The sequence below is a fragment of the Poecilia mexicana genome, unplaced genomic scaffold (genome assembly GCF_051168715.1).
Source record: "Poecilia mexicana isolate PSO_F unplaced genomic scaffold, ASM5116871v1 scaffold_20, whole genome shotgun sequence".
Taxonomy (NCBI): domain Eukaryota; kingdom Metazoa; phylum Chordata; class Actinopteri; order Cyprinodontiformes; family Poeciliidae; genus Poecilia; species Poecilia mexicana.
The window spans coordinates 25,981,617-25,996,556 of NW_028263389.1; the positions used below are offsets into that span (position 1 = coordinate 25,981,617).

The window sequence follows — 14,940 nt, forward strand, 5'->3', positions numbered from 1 at the left end:
CAGTTTTTATGACAGAAATCACAGCTCAGATTCAAATCTCATCACTGAGCTTCTGCTATGTGCCAAAAATCTCTGTAAAAGCCATTCTGAAATGGCCTTTAAAATGTCTGTCAGCATTTCAGCATTTCCCAGAATGCATTGCATGGTGGGGCTTCAAATTCTAGCTTGTAGTTCAACTGTTTTTGCTGCAAACCTTAATAAACCATATACTGTTGTGATCAGAATGAGCTCAGCTGTTGAACTGGATGACTTAGAATGAACTTAGAAACATGTAGAAAATCAGCACCATGACTCAGAATGGGGTGCATTTTGTTGAACTTCTGCCTGCTGATCACAGAGGACACATCCCCTGGTGGCAGCTTTGGGTAAGTTAATGTGGTCATGTACCCCCTTTGGCTCACATAATACTGAACATTCTAGAGGTCTTGCGGTGTATGATGGCACTAGAATGACTTTTTACTCATACTGGGGTGATGAATCCCAGCAGGTGCCTGGAGACCTGGAAGGCTGCAGCTTCCTGCAGCCTTCCAGGTCTCCAGGTCCAGGTTCTCCTTCCTTCCTTGGGAGGATGGCTGGGTGGTGATACTTTCCTATGGTTGCTTTTGTTAATTCCTCTAGGTGGCACTGGGAGGTGCCACCTAGAGGCATAGGGAGGTGTAACAAAATTGTGGAGATCTGCTGGTACACAGTTCATGTTTGCTAGCTTGGTAAAGGTGAGTCAGTGCCCCACCAAGCAGACCATCGGGACTCAACCCAGACCAAAAGAGAATCAACGGAGAACGCTTCTGCTTCCTGGGCATGCTAGTTCCACCTTGCGGTGTTAACGGATAGCGTGTTTTTGAAACCAGGGGCGCGGTACGTATCAGCCTTCCCAGGTTCCGCCTATAGGAACAGCACGTGGGAAAGGTGACTCTAGGACTCAGGAGTCTTAAATGCAGTCCAGTCTTCTATGAGGAATAGCCTCTCACACAACATGCACACCAACTGGTATTCTTTCTTTAGTCTTACAGCTCCACTCCTAACTGCTAAAGGAATGTTAATTACAGAAAATCTTCAGCTTAAAAGGTCTGTTAAACAGCCTTAACCTCCTAAGACCTGACCTCTTGTATTATTAAATCCTTTTATTTTTGCAATCATTAGGTCCCAATCAGCCCAAACATAAAAACTGTTTTACATGATGTAGTTGAGAAAATTATGTCCACATATGAGGACACTCAGTATAAATTTCAGACAATATTCTCACAATTGATTAATGAAATCCAAAATAGGGTTACAATCTTTCTTTAGTTTCTGTTCACATTAGCATTATTTCTGAGTTCAGAAACAAAATGATACACAGTAGTGACTGTTTCAGCAATGTGGCCCATTCAAAGTACTACTAACAGGTATGGGAAGGCATGGGTCCCTAAAAAGTAAAATCCCTCAAAGGAAATTGGATTGCTGCTGTTCTAAACAGTTGATTTAAATGTTTGAATATGACACTTGAAACATTTAATTCAGTCTTAATCTACTCCAAACTATTTTTCCCCATATGGGAGTGGTTCCCAAACTTTTTCTCCTGCCCCCCCCCAGTAGTTTCCAAATATTTTCTGGGCCCCCCTATGGTGGGGACGTTCATTGGGGGAATCGACTTCTTTGGGGGCAAAATGAATGTACGTAGCTGAACATAGACTACACCAGTAGCCTACAAGCTACTTGTTAAGCTTAAGGTGCTCTATTGACATTAGTCATCTTTTAGCTAACATTACCTGCATCCAACAGCTTTACTCAATTCAGTCAGTTAGTTTGGGGGGAAAACTAAAAAGTTATTTCTGTTTTGCTGGTTTGCTGCCATGATTCTAACACACCTGCGTAGCTCCGCACAGCAGCAGTATGTCTCGTTCACTGCTGCACAGGACCCAGCGCAAGTGTCATAGCGCTCATGTTGCATTTAAAGGCGGCTCAGAAAAACAGGTTATGCCCCTACTGTAAGCCCCTACTGTATCAAATTGACAGGAATAACAATTTGCCACTCTAAGGTAAAAACCCAGCGCATACAGCATTCATGGTTTTTTTTCATCCAGACGGCTTCCCGCCCCCCCCTTGCAATGGCACGCTCCCCTCCCCCACCAGGGGGCACGCCCCACAGTTTGGGAACCTCTGCCTTATGGGATCATGCCTACACCTGTCTAAACAGCTTTGTAACAATTGCAATCTGCCTGTAAGCAGAGCACCATGCAAATAAAACTTCACTCAATTTGTTCTGATGCGCTTTTTGTTGTGATTTTAGTTTTGTTTATATTGGGTTTATTTCTCTAGTGAGTCTCCATGTTGTCCTGTCCTCCCCTTTATTGATCCCAGGTGTCTCATTCCCTGATTATCCTCTCTCTTTATTTAAACCCACCTGTGTTCTTTGTTCGTTGTTGTGTCCTTGTTTAAGTTGTAGTTCCAGTCAGTCCATGTATCATATGTTCGTTAGTCAGTGCTACCAGTGTGAGAGCTTTACTGTCTGCTCAATTGTGCTGCCTGTGATTTTGGAACCATTGTGGATAGCTTCTTTTATTAAAATAAACTTTTTTCATCTCTCAACTTGGTCCTACGACGTCTTTCTCATAGCACCCCAATCCAATTCATGACACTTGTGCTCTGCATTGCAAGTTTTTTGCTTTTGGCATATGGGCATTAGCCATTCTGTGGACTGAAACATGGAGCAATGCCTTCACTTTTCCATTGGAGTAAAATGTCTGGGTCCAATTCCCATTCTGAAATGTCAGTTATCATCAAGCTAAGCCAATTTTGGCTACTTCCATACAAAACTGCATGATGCTCTTCTTGGTGTACCACACAGAGGTCTTTGCAGTACAATAGCCAGCTATTGGCCAAAGCAAAATCTGTAATTGGTACCCTCAAAGTCCATTTCTTTCCACTTGTGTGGTTGCAACTCATCATAAGGTCAGTTACACCCATCTTGGAGTTTTATATATGGACAATAATTGGTTGTGAGATGGGGCACTTATTTCTTTTTGACATCTTTGTTGGGTGTCTTCTGGTTGTCTTGCATGAACAGTAGACATCATTGGTAGTGGCACATTACAATACCATTTCACCATGCAAATATATCAATACTTGTAATTTGTGTTGAAGCTCCCCCAACCCTTTAGTTGGTATCTTCATCAAACTGATTCTTACAGTAGTAACCTACATCAATTTTATTTTAATGCATTCCCCACGTTTGGTAGATGTAAATAAACCTTGGCTCCAGTCTGAGACAGACCAAACCTTCCAAACCCAGATTCTAGATCTTCAACCTTTGAGAATCACCCCTATTTAATCCCAGTAACCCCATCTCTTTTCAGAGTAGTGCTCTGAAAAAATTCCCTGTAAATTTTTTTGTAGATTTATCTATGAAACATGCTATAGTTGTACAAGAGTAAACTACTAAAACCATCACACAATCTAATTTCATTCTCATTTTTTGACATTAATAATACCCTAACATTTTCTACTAAACTAATTCTCAGTTATCATAACTGGACATTATTGGAAATAGTTTAATTATGCTAGTTTTAATTCTAGCTTTAACTTTAGCACATTTTAAAATATTACACTGATCCTGAAACCATAGGATTCTAAAAAATAGACCTCAATTTCTGTTAGATTTACTCAGTTTAATCAATGTATAACTTAATCAGCAGAACACTTTTCTTATAATGATCCCAATTTCATTAAATTTAGTTTGATCATTAAGCTTTTAGTAGATCACATTCTTGAGTGTACTTCATATATTCATCTGAACATGTTTTACTTCATTAAAACCAAAGTAGAAAACTAATCAGAAAATATTTTGTAACAGCTGTTTTGGTATTGAAACTGGTCATATAAGATTTAGAAAATATTGTATGAAACGTGCTATTTTTATAATCAAAATCTGCTTATAGATGCACTGGGTCATTTCAGCGTTCAGGAGAGCTCTGTGTGATTTGGGAACCAGTTTGAGGCAATTTTAAATAAAAACATGGATAGTTGATAAACTTTGGTCCCATTTTCTTTAGTAAAATGTTTCTGTATGAAAATGAACACATCTATTGTTCCTGCCTTGGGAAAATGTAGGAAGGATTAGACAGCGATGAATTTATCCTTAGCCTTGGTAACACCTGCATGTTCTGTTGTGCAAACAGCAACATGTCATTACGGGCCATTTCAGACCACCTCTAAACTTTGTGTTAGAACGCACCAAAAAGTAGAAACGCCTTTATAAAAAGTTAAGCTTAAACAGCTAGTCGGATCACTGGGGTGGAACTTTCTTAAATATCACGCAGTGGTTTCTATAGGTGCATCTTCAGATTTTTGTATTTTGCAAAGAATTTATTTTGTGGCTTTGGTTTCTTATGTTGAGCTGTTGTAATTTCATGCACTTTATTCTTAATAAAATTCTTATTTTGAAATTGGTTACTTTTTTCTGTTTCACTTTTACACACATGACATTATCAGACCTGGGTAGATGAGATAACAAGCAACAGGTAGTAAAATGTGTAATTTCTTAACATGTTCAACAAAATTTAACTATGTACTTATATCCACATATTGGTAAATAATTTGAAGAAGCATAGTAAATGATTAAAATAGTTACATTTTGTAAGATATCACATTAAACACTTTTTTACATCTTAAAAAAATAGCAAATGTATTTTTACTGGAGTATAATTTAGATAAGATATTTTTCTGTAACCTGTATTTTGTTTGCCACTAACATGTGGCAGTAAAATTACCTCGTGTGCTGATTTCCAAAAAATGTGGATGTGAAGTCAGGACAAGTTCCACATAAATTTGTACTTGGTCCCTTTAATTTAAATGAATAAAATGGCAGTTCATTCAAATTTTTTAGTGTTGTAAATCTTCACATGGTATAAGACTGAATTTTCACATGATCAGTTCACACATTTCAACAAGTCAAGTGCAAAAATAGTGATATTATAAATGCATTTAAATATTTTTAAGGAATAGTCCAACTGGGGAAAACCTAACGTTAGTTTATGGGTTCACTCTCTGAGGTGGTGGGCTCACCGGCCCCGGATCATTGCCCCTTATGTACCTCAAAGGGTCGGCGCTCTCACTCGATGCCAAACCATTCCCGGCGACAGGGACTATCTTTAAGTTGGTGTATATGGAGATGGTAGTCTAGGACTACCTTTTGTTTTGTATGTACTGTATATGCTGCTTAGAATATGTAAAAACATATTCCGGGGTGGGTGTGAGTTGCTTTCTCTGAGCGGACTCAGATTAAGCTAGTGGTGTTTTGTTATGTTGGTGTTATAAACTTCAAAGAGGGGAAAAGTGATAGAGTAATGAAAGGAGAGCCAGTTAGATTGAAGGAAAAGCTGTGAGGGAAGAGAAGGTTAGGTTGAGGTTAAAGGTCAGGGGTCCAGTTAAGAATTTAGGGATAAGAAGGGAGGGAAAGGTTAGGTTAAGGTTAGAGGTCAGGGGACAAGTTAAGGATTCAGGAAGCAAGGAGGGAGGGGAAAGGTTAGGTTAAGGTTAAAGGTCAGGGGACAAGTTAAGGATTCAGGAAGCAAGGAGGGAGGGGAAAGGTTAGGTTTAGGTTAAAGGTCAAGGGTCAAGTTAAGGATTCAGGAAGCAAGGAGGGAGGGGAAAGGTTAGGTTTAGGTTAAAGGTCAAGGGTTAGGGTAGGGTTAGGGTTAGGGTTAGGGATAGGGTTAGGGTTAGGGTTAGGGTTAGGGGTTAGGGTTAGGACGAGTGTTGCGGGTTGGAGCAGGGTTTGGGTTCAAGGTCAAAGGTCAGGAAACCAATATTGGTTCCCCAAACCAATGCCTCTTACCCTCTACCCCGCCCAGATGCACGGGCACGTCCCGCCCGGAGAATCAACAGTGCAGCCTATCTCTCGTTGAGGCCCCTGGGGATCTTAGTGTCCAACCTGTGGATCCAGAGCCGTTCAGCTCTCCTCCTCTGGGCCGGAGACCACGCCGGGTTGGATTCCAGCACCAGAGCCGAAACAGAGGTCCAACCGTGCCCAATAAAGTGTCGAATTAAGGGTACATGTGTCTTTTTTTGCTTTTGAATATTATGTCTGTGTTGGACAAAACGGGTGAGGAGGGTGTTTCCCGTTTCGCCGACATAATTCATCTTACAAATTTTGCATGTGATTAGATAAACACAATTTTTTAATTTAGGGTGGCCTAATTGATCCAATTTGAAAATTGTGTTGTTGAATTTATTTTGTACCCAACTCAACTGTTTGAAGAATTCACTCTGACCTTTCACCTTGGGCCTCTCCAGAGGTTTGACTTCAGCTTTAACTAGGAAGTCTCTCAAATTTTTGTTCCTTTTATATGCCGCAATTATTCTATAATTTTGAAGTAAAGAGGTTTCTGATTGGAATTTGGTGAAATTTTGTTTGATATTATATACAAATTGGCCTGCTGAAGAGGTGAAAGTTGTGATCAGAGGAAGTAGGGGAGACGGATCGGGGGGTCTGGACTCAAGGAAGCTTTTCCTACATGCCCTGAGGAAAGTCCTGGAATATCCTCTTTTGGAAAGTGCAGAGAACAGGATCTTAACAGTCTCCTCAAAATCTGCTCTCTGCGTACATATCCTGTGGAATCTGAGGAGTTGTGACTTGATGAGGCCGGCATATGTGTGCCTTGGGTGGTGACTGGTTTTAAATAAGAGGGCATGTGTGTCTGTTTCTTTGAAAAAAACCTTGATATCCAATTTGTGTGTCGTGTCAAAATTTGGTCCTTTAAAGGTGGTTGTGTCCAGAAAATCTACCGCTTTAACGCTTGTAGTGGACTTGACTGTAATGGAGGGATTGTATGTGTTTAAATGATTGAGGAATTCCTTAAAGTCTTCTTCAGAATGAGTCCAGACCCCCCAGATGTCGTCCAGGTATCTGAAATAAAATAAAGGGGTCTTTCTGCAAGTGCTGAGGGCACCCTCCTCCCAGTAAGCCATGAATATATTTGCATAGGCAGGTGCAAATTTCTTACCCATGGCTGTACCTTTCACTTGCAGGAAGAAGTTTCCATCAAAAACAAAGTCATTCCTTTTCAGGTTGATCTCTAGCAGTTGGATTAATTCACGATCTGGCCTCCTCGAATCTGGGTACTTTAAAAATATTCTTTTAATGCAACTAATTCCTTCATTTATATCAATGTTAGTGTACAAACTGTCTATGTCAATGGTAAATAGAATAGAGTCCTGAGGTAGGGAAATTAATTTGATTTTTTCAATAAAATCATAGGTATCTTTAATATAGCTTTTGTGTAATATGGATAGAGGGTATAAATAATGATCAATAAATTCTGCTGTGTTATATGTTTCACTCCCACAGTCTGAAACAATTGGTCTTCCATGTGGGATCTCATTTTTCTTGCTCCAAGCTTCTCTTTTTTTGTGTATTTTAGGGAGCAAATAAAATCTCCTGGCTCTGGGTTCAGGAGGCCCAAGCAGGTAAGATTTTTGTTTAGCATTAATGAATTTCTTTTTATGTAGATTATCAATTATTTTTCTAATTAGGGGGGCTGTTTCTTTATAAATAGGAGTATCCAATTTCTTGTAATATGTTTGATTGTATAATTGTTTATAGCCCTCCCACAGGTACTGTTCTCTATCCATAATCACAATAGCACTGCCTTTATCAGCAGGTTTAATTATTATATTTTTGTTATCCATTAATTCTTTAAGTGCTTTGCTTTCTTCTATAGTTAGGTTAGGTATGGTTTTACTAAATTTAAAGTTTTTATCTAGGTATTTTAGATCTTTATTAATTAATTTTCCCACCTCAGGAGGAAGAGCGTCGATTGGAGGAGACCAGTCGGATTCAGGTAAGAAAGGTAGGTTCTTATTACTGTTAGATACATCATCCTTGTAATACACTGCTAGTTTAATTCTTCTGTGATACTTTTGTAATTCAAACCTCATTTGCATTTTAGTTATTTGTTTATTGTCAACCTGACTAGGAATGAAGGTTAGACCTCTGCTCAAAAGGGAACGCTGTGCATCACTCAGAATAAAGGATTTTGAAAGATTACAGATATTATTATGTACAATCTGAGAGTGCCCTTCCTTCTCTCCAAGGCTCTCAGGGCAATCTATTTTAACCACTCACCCCAGTGGTTGAGAAGACGGGATGCAGTGGCCTTGGTCCAGTGGATTCTGTCCCTGGCCACCGTGAAGGACGTCTTCTTCAGTGCAGGGATGTAGAGAGGAAGCTGCATGATGTGAGTGTTCAGGTGAGAGAGGATTGCCTGTTCATGTTGAGGCAGAGCAGATGAGAAGTTGACCTCAGGAACATAAACATCTGCATTAGGACACTTGGTCCTGGCAGCTCTCACAGCTGCCTTCATCTCTCTCACAACAGCTTCCTTGTTTCTCTGGGATCTGTGGTTGATCCCCAGAGAGAGGATCAGACGCTCGACACCCTCGTTGATCTGCGTTCTTCCAAACAGGTGTGTCAGATGTCTCCATCTGGCACCGGAGAAGCTGATGACCTGCAGATCAGGGTTGCTCACGTTCGGGAACCTCGCTACGTTGGAGTCTCCGATGATGACACATCTGCTGTCGAGGTTGAGGGCCCAGTTCCTGGTCTTGGACAGGACGCCCTCCTGCCCGGCTGTCATCAGGGCCCGGCCGACAGAAGGGCCCGTGGGGCCGGCCGTGGAGGAGACAGAGGCAGGAACACCAAACGTGAGCTTACGTTGAGTGCTGACCTGTAGCCTGCGTTGGATGGGGGCCATCCTGGGTCGCAGAGAGGTCAGTCGAACTTCACGAAGGGAGGGTGTGGGGGTGGAGGAGCGGGTAGATGGAGATCTGTATCTCTGGAGCTCCTCCTGCAGGAACTCAGCCACAAAGGAGATGTCCTCATCTAGAGCAGGAGTTGACCTTCTCTGTGGAGGAGCAGGCACAGGGGTTTGAGCTGTTCTCCGGGGGACAGAGGTGGTTTCTCTGGCTGGGTCCTGCTGACGTTGGGGCAGAGGAGTGATGTTCTCTGCTGCATGGTGAGGGGGAGGGGGGCTGCATGCTGCATCCAGGCTCCTCACAGATGTCACAGGTGACCAGTCATTTTGGGGAGGATCTGTCATGGTAGCTGTGGTTGACATGACAGGTCTAGGGGGTGGGGGAGGAGGGGGGGAGGGAGAGGAGGAGGAAGAGGAGGGGGAAGATCGAGGGACCACCGGTTGGGAGGGGGAACGGTGGAAGTAATCATATTCATCCTCCTCCTCTGTAGTTGCAGCTTGAGTTGGTGGAGGGTGATCAGCAGGTTCACCCTCTGTTTCTGCAGCTTGCTGAGGTGGCCCATCATCCTCTGTATTCAGGTGCCGAGAGGATGGGTTGGATGAGGAGGAGGAGGAAGCAGCAGAGGATCCAGCAGGAGAGGGGGGAGCCCCATCATCATCTGAGGTCAGCAGGTAAGCCTGGACATCATCTGCTACAGATGGGTTGAATCTTTTGCCCAGGTTGCGTTTGGCCCATTTCACAGCAACCTCCAGCGGTTGCAGCATGTCGCCACCTAGTGCCAGAAGCAGCTGTTTTTCTTCTTCTTGCACATCCTGATAGTGTTGCCTCAGGATGCACATTGTGTTGAAGGCCCAGTTCCTGGCATTTCCATCAATTAAATCGAGTGTTTTAATTGATGGATTGGCAGGTTTGATCGCCTCAGCCAGGTTGATGGTGATCCGCTGGATGGCCGGTGGGTCACGATCTTTCTGGGACACATTGTTAAGGTGGTGGGTGGCTTTAAGCAGCCTGTGTAGGGATCTGACCTTAACGGTAAAGTCCGGGTCGTCCGATTGCTGGTATTCGGTGCGGTTCGGCCTGTTCCGTGGTGCTGGGCGTGGTTGGGGCTGGCGTTGCTGCCGCTGCTGAGGCTGCTGTCGCTGCTGTCTCCGTTGCTGGCGCTGCTGCTGTTGCCACTGATGTTGCTGGTGCTGATGCTGCTGGTTGTGGTTCCGACGTGGTGCTCCGTTGTTGTTCCAGCCCCGGGAGTCAGTACGTGGTTGGCGGTACTGGTTGCGGGGCTGGGAGCGGTATGGTTGTGGTCGGAAGTCCACATCGCGACCATAAGGACGCGGCTCACGGCGTTGCGGAGGGTACCTCTGACGTGGCTGGAAGGATCCGCCGTGTCGGGAAGGAGGGTACTGCCGCTGGCGGTGTTGTGGACCGGAGCTTCTGCTGCGATCCGCCGTGGGGTAGCGGGTCACCGAAGCATAGCTGGGCCTCCAGCGTTGTTGAGGGGGGTCCCAGTTGTTCGGTGCCGCTTCGTAGCTCCGGAGGTAGCGGTTCTCCGGTTGCCGGTTGCGTTGTCTGCCGCGGTGGTAGTGGACTGTTGTCCAGTTGTCATCCTCATAATCCAGAGGATCAGAATTCCAAACCATTTTGGATGGATGATAAAAAAAGTTTTATAAAAAAATCTAAACTGTGATTAAATGAAAAAATAAAAATTAACTAAAATAGAATAAATGAAAAATCGGGAAAACTGAACTGCTTTTAAGGCCGTTCGGCACTTATTTTATTCAGAACACGAGACAAGCAAACAAAACGCGACGTTTCGGTCAAAATTAAACCTTCATCAGGCAGTCTGCTGTCTCAACTAAGAACATCGGTTAAGATTCAAGTATATAAAGCAGAACAGTTTCAAATTTCGCACTTCAAACAAGCAGAATAAACAATTGGCTCTGATTGGCCGAACGAGTGCAGGTAACACGTCATAGAACAGGAAGGGAGGGGGGAGGCTGAGGAGGAGATTTAAACATATACAAACACAAAATAGCGCCCCCGCCCCCTACTGGTCAAAAAAAGGAACTGTATCCAGTGCAGTGAAAGGCCAACAAACATATTTACAGGTCAGGATGGCAAAACCATAGAATATCAATAAAATTATGCAACATATTTACATATTTACAAGGATAGTTCAATATTTACATTATATATACATGTTTTAATAAAAATTAGGTTTTAAACAACTTTTATTCAACCGTACAGGATTAAAAATAAAAGTCAAACATATAAATTAAGACAGGTGATGCACAGCGTGAGTGTTTAGGGATTTTGGTTAGGGGAAATATTTACATTTAGGGTTAAAATTATAAATTAGGGTTAATTATACATAGTTTTAAGTGGTTAGGGTTAGAAAAAAATCTTTGGTAAGGGCATAAAAGAAAAATGTTCAAATTAGGATGGTTAGGGTTAGAAAAAAATCTTTGGTAAGGGCATAAAGGAAAAATATTCAAATTAGGAGGGGGTCAAAGGTTAGGATTAGGCATGGGAATGGGACTTTAGGTTTAGGCACTAATCCTAGATTGTTTCTGTGTTTTAAACAGGTGTGGAGGGATCCCATGGTCACCACAGAGAAGACAGGACACTGAAGAAGAACCCAGGCGGGAGGCACTGGCTGGTTAGGACGAGTGTTGCGGGTTGGAGCAGGGTTTGGGTTCAAGGTCAAAGGTCAGGAAACCAATATTGGTTCCCCAAACCAATGCCTCTTACCCTCTACCCCGCCCAGATGCACGGGCACGTCCCGCCCGGAGAATCAACAGTGCAGCCTATCTCTCGTTGAGGCCCCTGGGGATCTTAGTGTCCAACCTGTGGATCCAGAGCCGTTCAGCTCTCCTCCTCTGGGCCGGAGACCACGCCGGGTTGGATTCCAGCACCAGAGCCGAAACAGAGGTCCAACCGTGCCTAATAAAGTGTCGAATTAAGGGTACATGTGTCTTTTTTTGCTTTTGAATATTATGTCTGTGTTGGACAAAACGGGTGAGGAGGGTGTTTCCCGTTTCGCCGACATAATTCATCTTACAAATTTTGCATGTGATTAGATAAACACAATTTTTTAATTTAGGGTGGCCTAATTGATCCAATTTGAAAATTGTGTTGTTGAATTTATTTTGTACCCAACTCAACTGTTTGAAGAATTCACTCTGACCTTTCACCTTGGGCCTCTCCAGAGGTTTGACTTCAGCTTTAACTAGGAAGTCTCTCAAATTTTTGTTCCTTTTATATGCCGCAATTATTCTATAATTTTGAAGTAAAGAGGTTTCTGATTGGAATTTGGTGAAATTTTGTTTGATATTATATACAAATTGGCCTGCTGAAGAGGTGAAAGTTGTGATCAGAGGAAGTAGGGGAGACGGATCGGGGGGTCTGGACTCAAGGAAGCTTTTCCTACATGCCCTGAGGAAAGTCCTGGAATATCCTCTTTTGGAAAGTGCAGAGAACAGGATCTTAACAGTCTCCTCAAAATCTGCTCTCTGCGTACATATCCTGTGGAATCTGAGGAGTTGTGACTTGATGAGGCCGGCATATGTGTGCCTTGGGTGGTGACTGGTTTTAAATAAGAGGGCATGTGTGTCTGTTTCTTTGAAAAAAACCTTGATATCCAATTTGTGTGTCGTGTCAAAATTTGGTCCTTTAAAGGTGGTTGTGTCCAGAAAATCTACCGCTTTAACGCTTGTAGTGGACTTGACTGTAATGGAGGGATTGTATGTGTTTAAATGATTGAGGAATTCCTTAAAGTCTTCTTCAGAATGAGTCCAGACCCCCCAGATGTCGTCCAGGTATCTGAAATAAAATAAAGGGGTCTTTCTGCAAGTGCTGAGGGCACCCTCCTCCCAGTAAGCCATGAATATATTTGCATAGGCAGGTGCAAATTTCTTACCCATGGCTGTACCTTTCACTTGCAGGAAGAAGTTTCCATCAAAAACAAAGTCATTCCTTTTCAGGTTGATCTCTAGCAGTTGGATTAATTCACGATCTGGCCTCCTCGAATCTGGGTACTTTAAAAATATTCTTTTAATGCAACTAATTCCTTCATTTATATCAATGTTAGTGTACAAACTGTCTATGTCAATGGTAAATAGAATAGAGTCCTGAGGTAGGGAAATTAATTTGATTTTTTCAATAAAATCATAGGTATCTTTAATATAGCTTTTGTGTAATATGGATAGAGGGTATAAATAATGATCAATAAATTCTGCTGTGTTATATGTTTCACTCCCACAGTCTGAAACAATTGGTCTTCCATGTGGGATCTCATTTTTCTTGCTCCAAGCTTCTCTTTTTTTGTGTATTTTAGGGAGCAAATAAAATCTCCTGGCTCTGGGTTCAGGAGGCCCAAGCAGGTAAGATTTTTGTTTAGCATTAATGAATTTCTTTTTATGTAGATTATCAATTATTTTTCTAATTAGGGGGGCTGTTTCTTTATAAATAGGAGTATCCAATTTCTTGTAATATGTTTGATTGTATAATTGTTTATAGCCCTCCCACAGGTACTGTTCTCTATCCATAATCACAATAGCACTGCCTTTATCAGCAGGTTTAATTATTATATTTTTGTTATCCATTAATTCTTTAAGTGCTTTGCTTTCTTCTATAGTTAGGTTAGGTATGGTTTTACTAAATTTAAAGTTTTTATCTAGGTATTTTAGATCTTTATTAATTAATTTTCCCACCTCAGGAGGAAGAGCGTCGATTGGAGGAGACCAGTCGGATTCAGGTAAGAAAGGTAGGTTCTTATTACTGTTAGATACATCATCCTTGTAATACACTGCTAGTTTAATTCTTCTGTGATACTTTTGTAATTCAAACCTCATTTGCATTTTAGTTATTTGTTTATTGTCAACCTGACTAGGAATGAAGGTTAGACCTCTGCTCAAAAGGGAACGCTGTGCATCACTCAGAATAAAGGATTTTGAAAGATTACAGATATTATTATGTACAATCTGAGAGTGCCCTTCCTTCTCTCCAAGGCTCTCAGGGCAATCTATTTTAACCACTCACCCCAGTGGTTGAGAAGACGGGATGCAGTGGCCTTGGTCCAGTGGATTCTGTCCCTGGCCACCGTGAAGGACGTCTTCTTCAGTGCAGGGATGTAGAGAGGAAGCTGCATGATGTGAGTGTTCAGGTGAGAGAGGATTGCCTGTTCATGTTGAGGCAGAGCAGATGAGAAGTTGACCTCAGGAACATAAACATCTGCATTAGGACACTTGGTCCTGGCAGCTCTCACAGCTGCCTTCATCTCTCTCACAACAGCTTCCTTGTTTCTCTGGGATCTGTGGTTGATCCCCAGAGAGAGGATCAGACGCTCGACACCCTCGTTGATCTGCGTTCTTCCAAACAGGTGTGTCAGATGTCTCCATCTGGCACCGGAGAAGCTGATGACCTGCAGATCAGGGTTGCTCACGTTCGGGAACCTCGCTACGTTGGAGTCTCCGATGATGACACATCTGCTGTCGAGGTTGAGGGCCCAGTTCCTGGTCTTGGACAGGACGCCCTCCTGCCCGGCTGTCATCAGGGCCCGGCCGACAGAAGGGCCCGTGGGGCCGGCCGTGGAGGAGACAGAGGCAGGAACACCAAACGTGAGCTTACGTTGAGTGCTGACCTGTAGCCTGCGTTGGATGGGGGCCATCCTGGGTCGCAGAGAGGTCAGTCGAACTTCACGAAGGGAGGGTGTGGGGGTGGAGGAGCGGGTAGATGGAGATCTGTATCTCTGGAGCTCCTCCTGCAGGAACTCAGCCACAAAGGAGATGTCCTCATCTAGAGCAGGAGTTGACCTTCTCTGTGGAGGAGCAGGCACAGGGGTTTGAGCTGTTCTCCGGGGGACAGAGGTGGTTTCTCTGGCTGGGTCCTGCTGACGTTGGGGCAGAGGAGTGATGTTCTCTGCTGCATGGTGAGGGGGAGGGGGGCTGCATGCTGCATCCAGGCTCCTCACAGATGTCACAGGTGACCAGTCATTTTGGGGAGGATCTGTCATGGTAGCTGTGGTTGACATGACAGGTCTAGGGGGTGGGGGAGGAGGGGGGGAGGGAGAGGAGGAGGAAGAGGAGGGGGAAGATCGAGGGACCACCGGTTGGGAGGGGGAACGGTGGAAGTAATCATATTCATCCTCCTCCTCTGTAGTTGCAGCTTGAGTTGGTGGAGGGTGATCAGCAGGTTCACCCTCTGTTTCTG

General features: G+C 43.3%; 2 protein-coding genes across 2 annotated transcripts; both read right to left on the minus strand.

Annotated features, from left to right (window-relative positions):
- Window positions 1-456: 456 nt before the first annotated feature.
- Window positions 457-7,939, minus strand: LOC148153536 (uncharacterized). Its single transcript, XM_088001663.1, has 2 exons — window positions 6,495-7,939; window positions 457-638 (listed from the first exon to the last, which is right to left on the minus strand). Exons 1-2 carry the CDS (start codon window positions 7,921-7,923, stop codon window positions 457-459), a joined length of 1,611 nt encoding a protein of 536 aa, XP_087857789.1. The 5' UTR covers window positions 7,924-7,939.
- Window positions 7,940-11,537: 3,598 nt separating this feature from the next.
- Window positions 11,538-13,605, minus strand: LOC148153537 (uncharacterized). Its single transcript, XM_088001664.1, has 2 exons — window positions 12,211-13,605; window positions 11,538-11,673 (listed from the first exon to the last, which is right to left on the minus strand). Exons 1-2 carry the CDS (start codon window positions 13,587-13,589, stop codon window positions 11,538-11,540), a joined length of 1,515 nt encoding a protein of 504 aa, XP_087857790.1. The 5' UTR covers window positions 13,590-13,605.
- Window positions 13,606-14,940: the final 1,335 nt, after the last annotated feature.

Bases quoted from the DNA above. Each gene is read 5' to 3' on its own strand.
- LOC148153536 (XM_088001663.1), bottom strand. From the start codon at position 7,923: ATGCAAATGAGGTTTGAATTACAAAAGTATCACAGAAGAATTAAACTA. The intron at 639-6,494 runs GTAGGAAAAGCT...CTATGCCTCTAG, and splicing joins CAGGACTTTCCTCAGGGCAT to GTGGCACCTCCCAGTGCCAC.
- LOC148153537 (XM_088001664.1), bottom strand. From the start codon at position 13,589: ATGCAAATGAGGTTTGAATTACAAAAGTATCACAGAAGAATTAAACTA. The intron at 11,674-12,210 runs GTTCTCTGCACT...ACACTTTATTAG, and splicing joins GAGGAGACTGTTAAGATCCT to GCACGGTTGGACCTCTGTTT.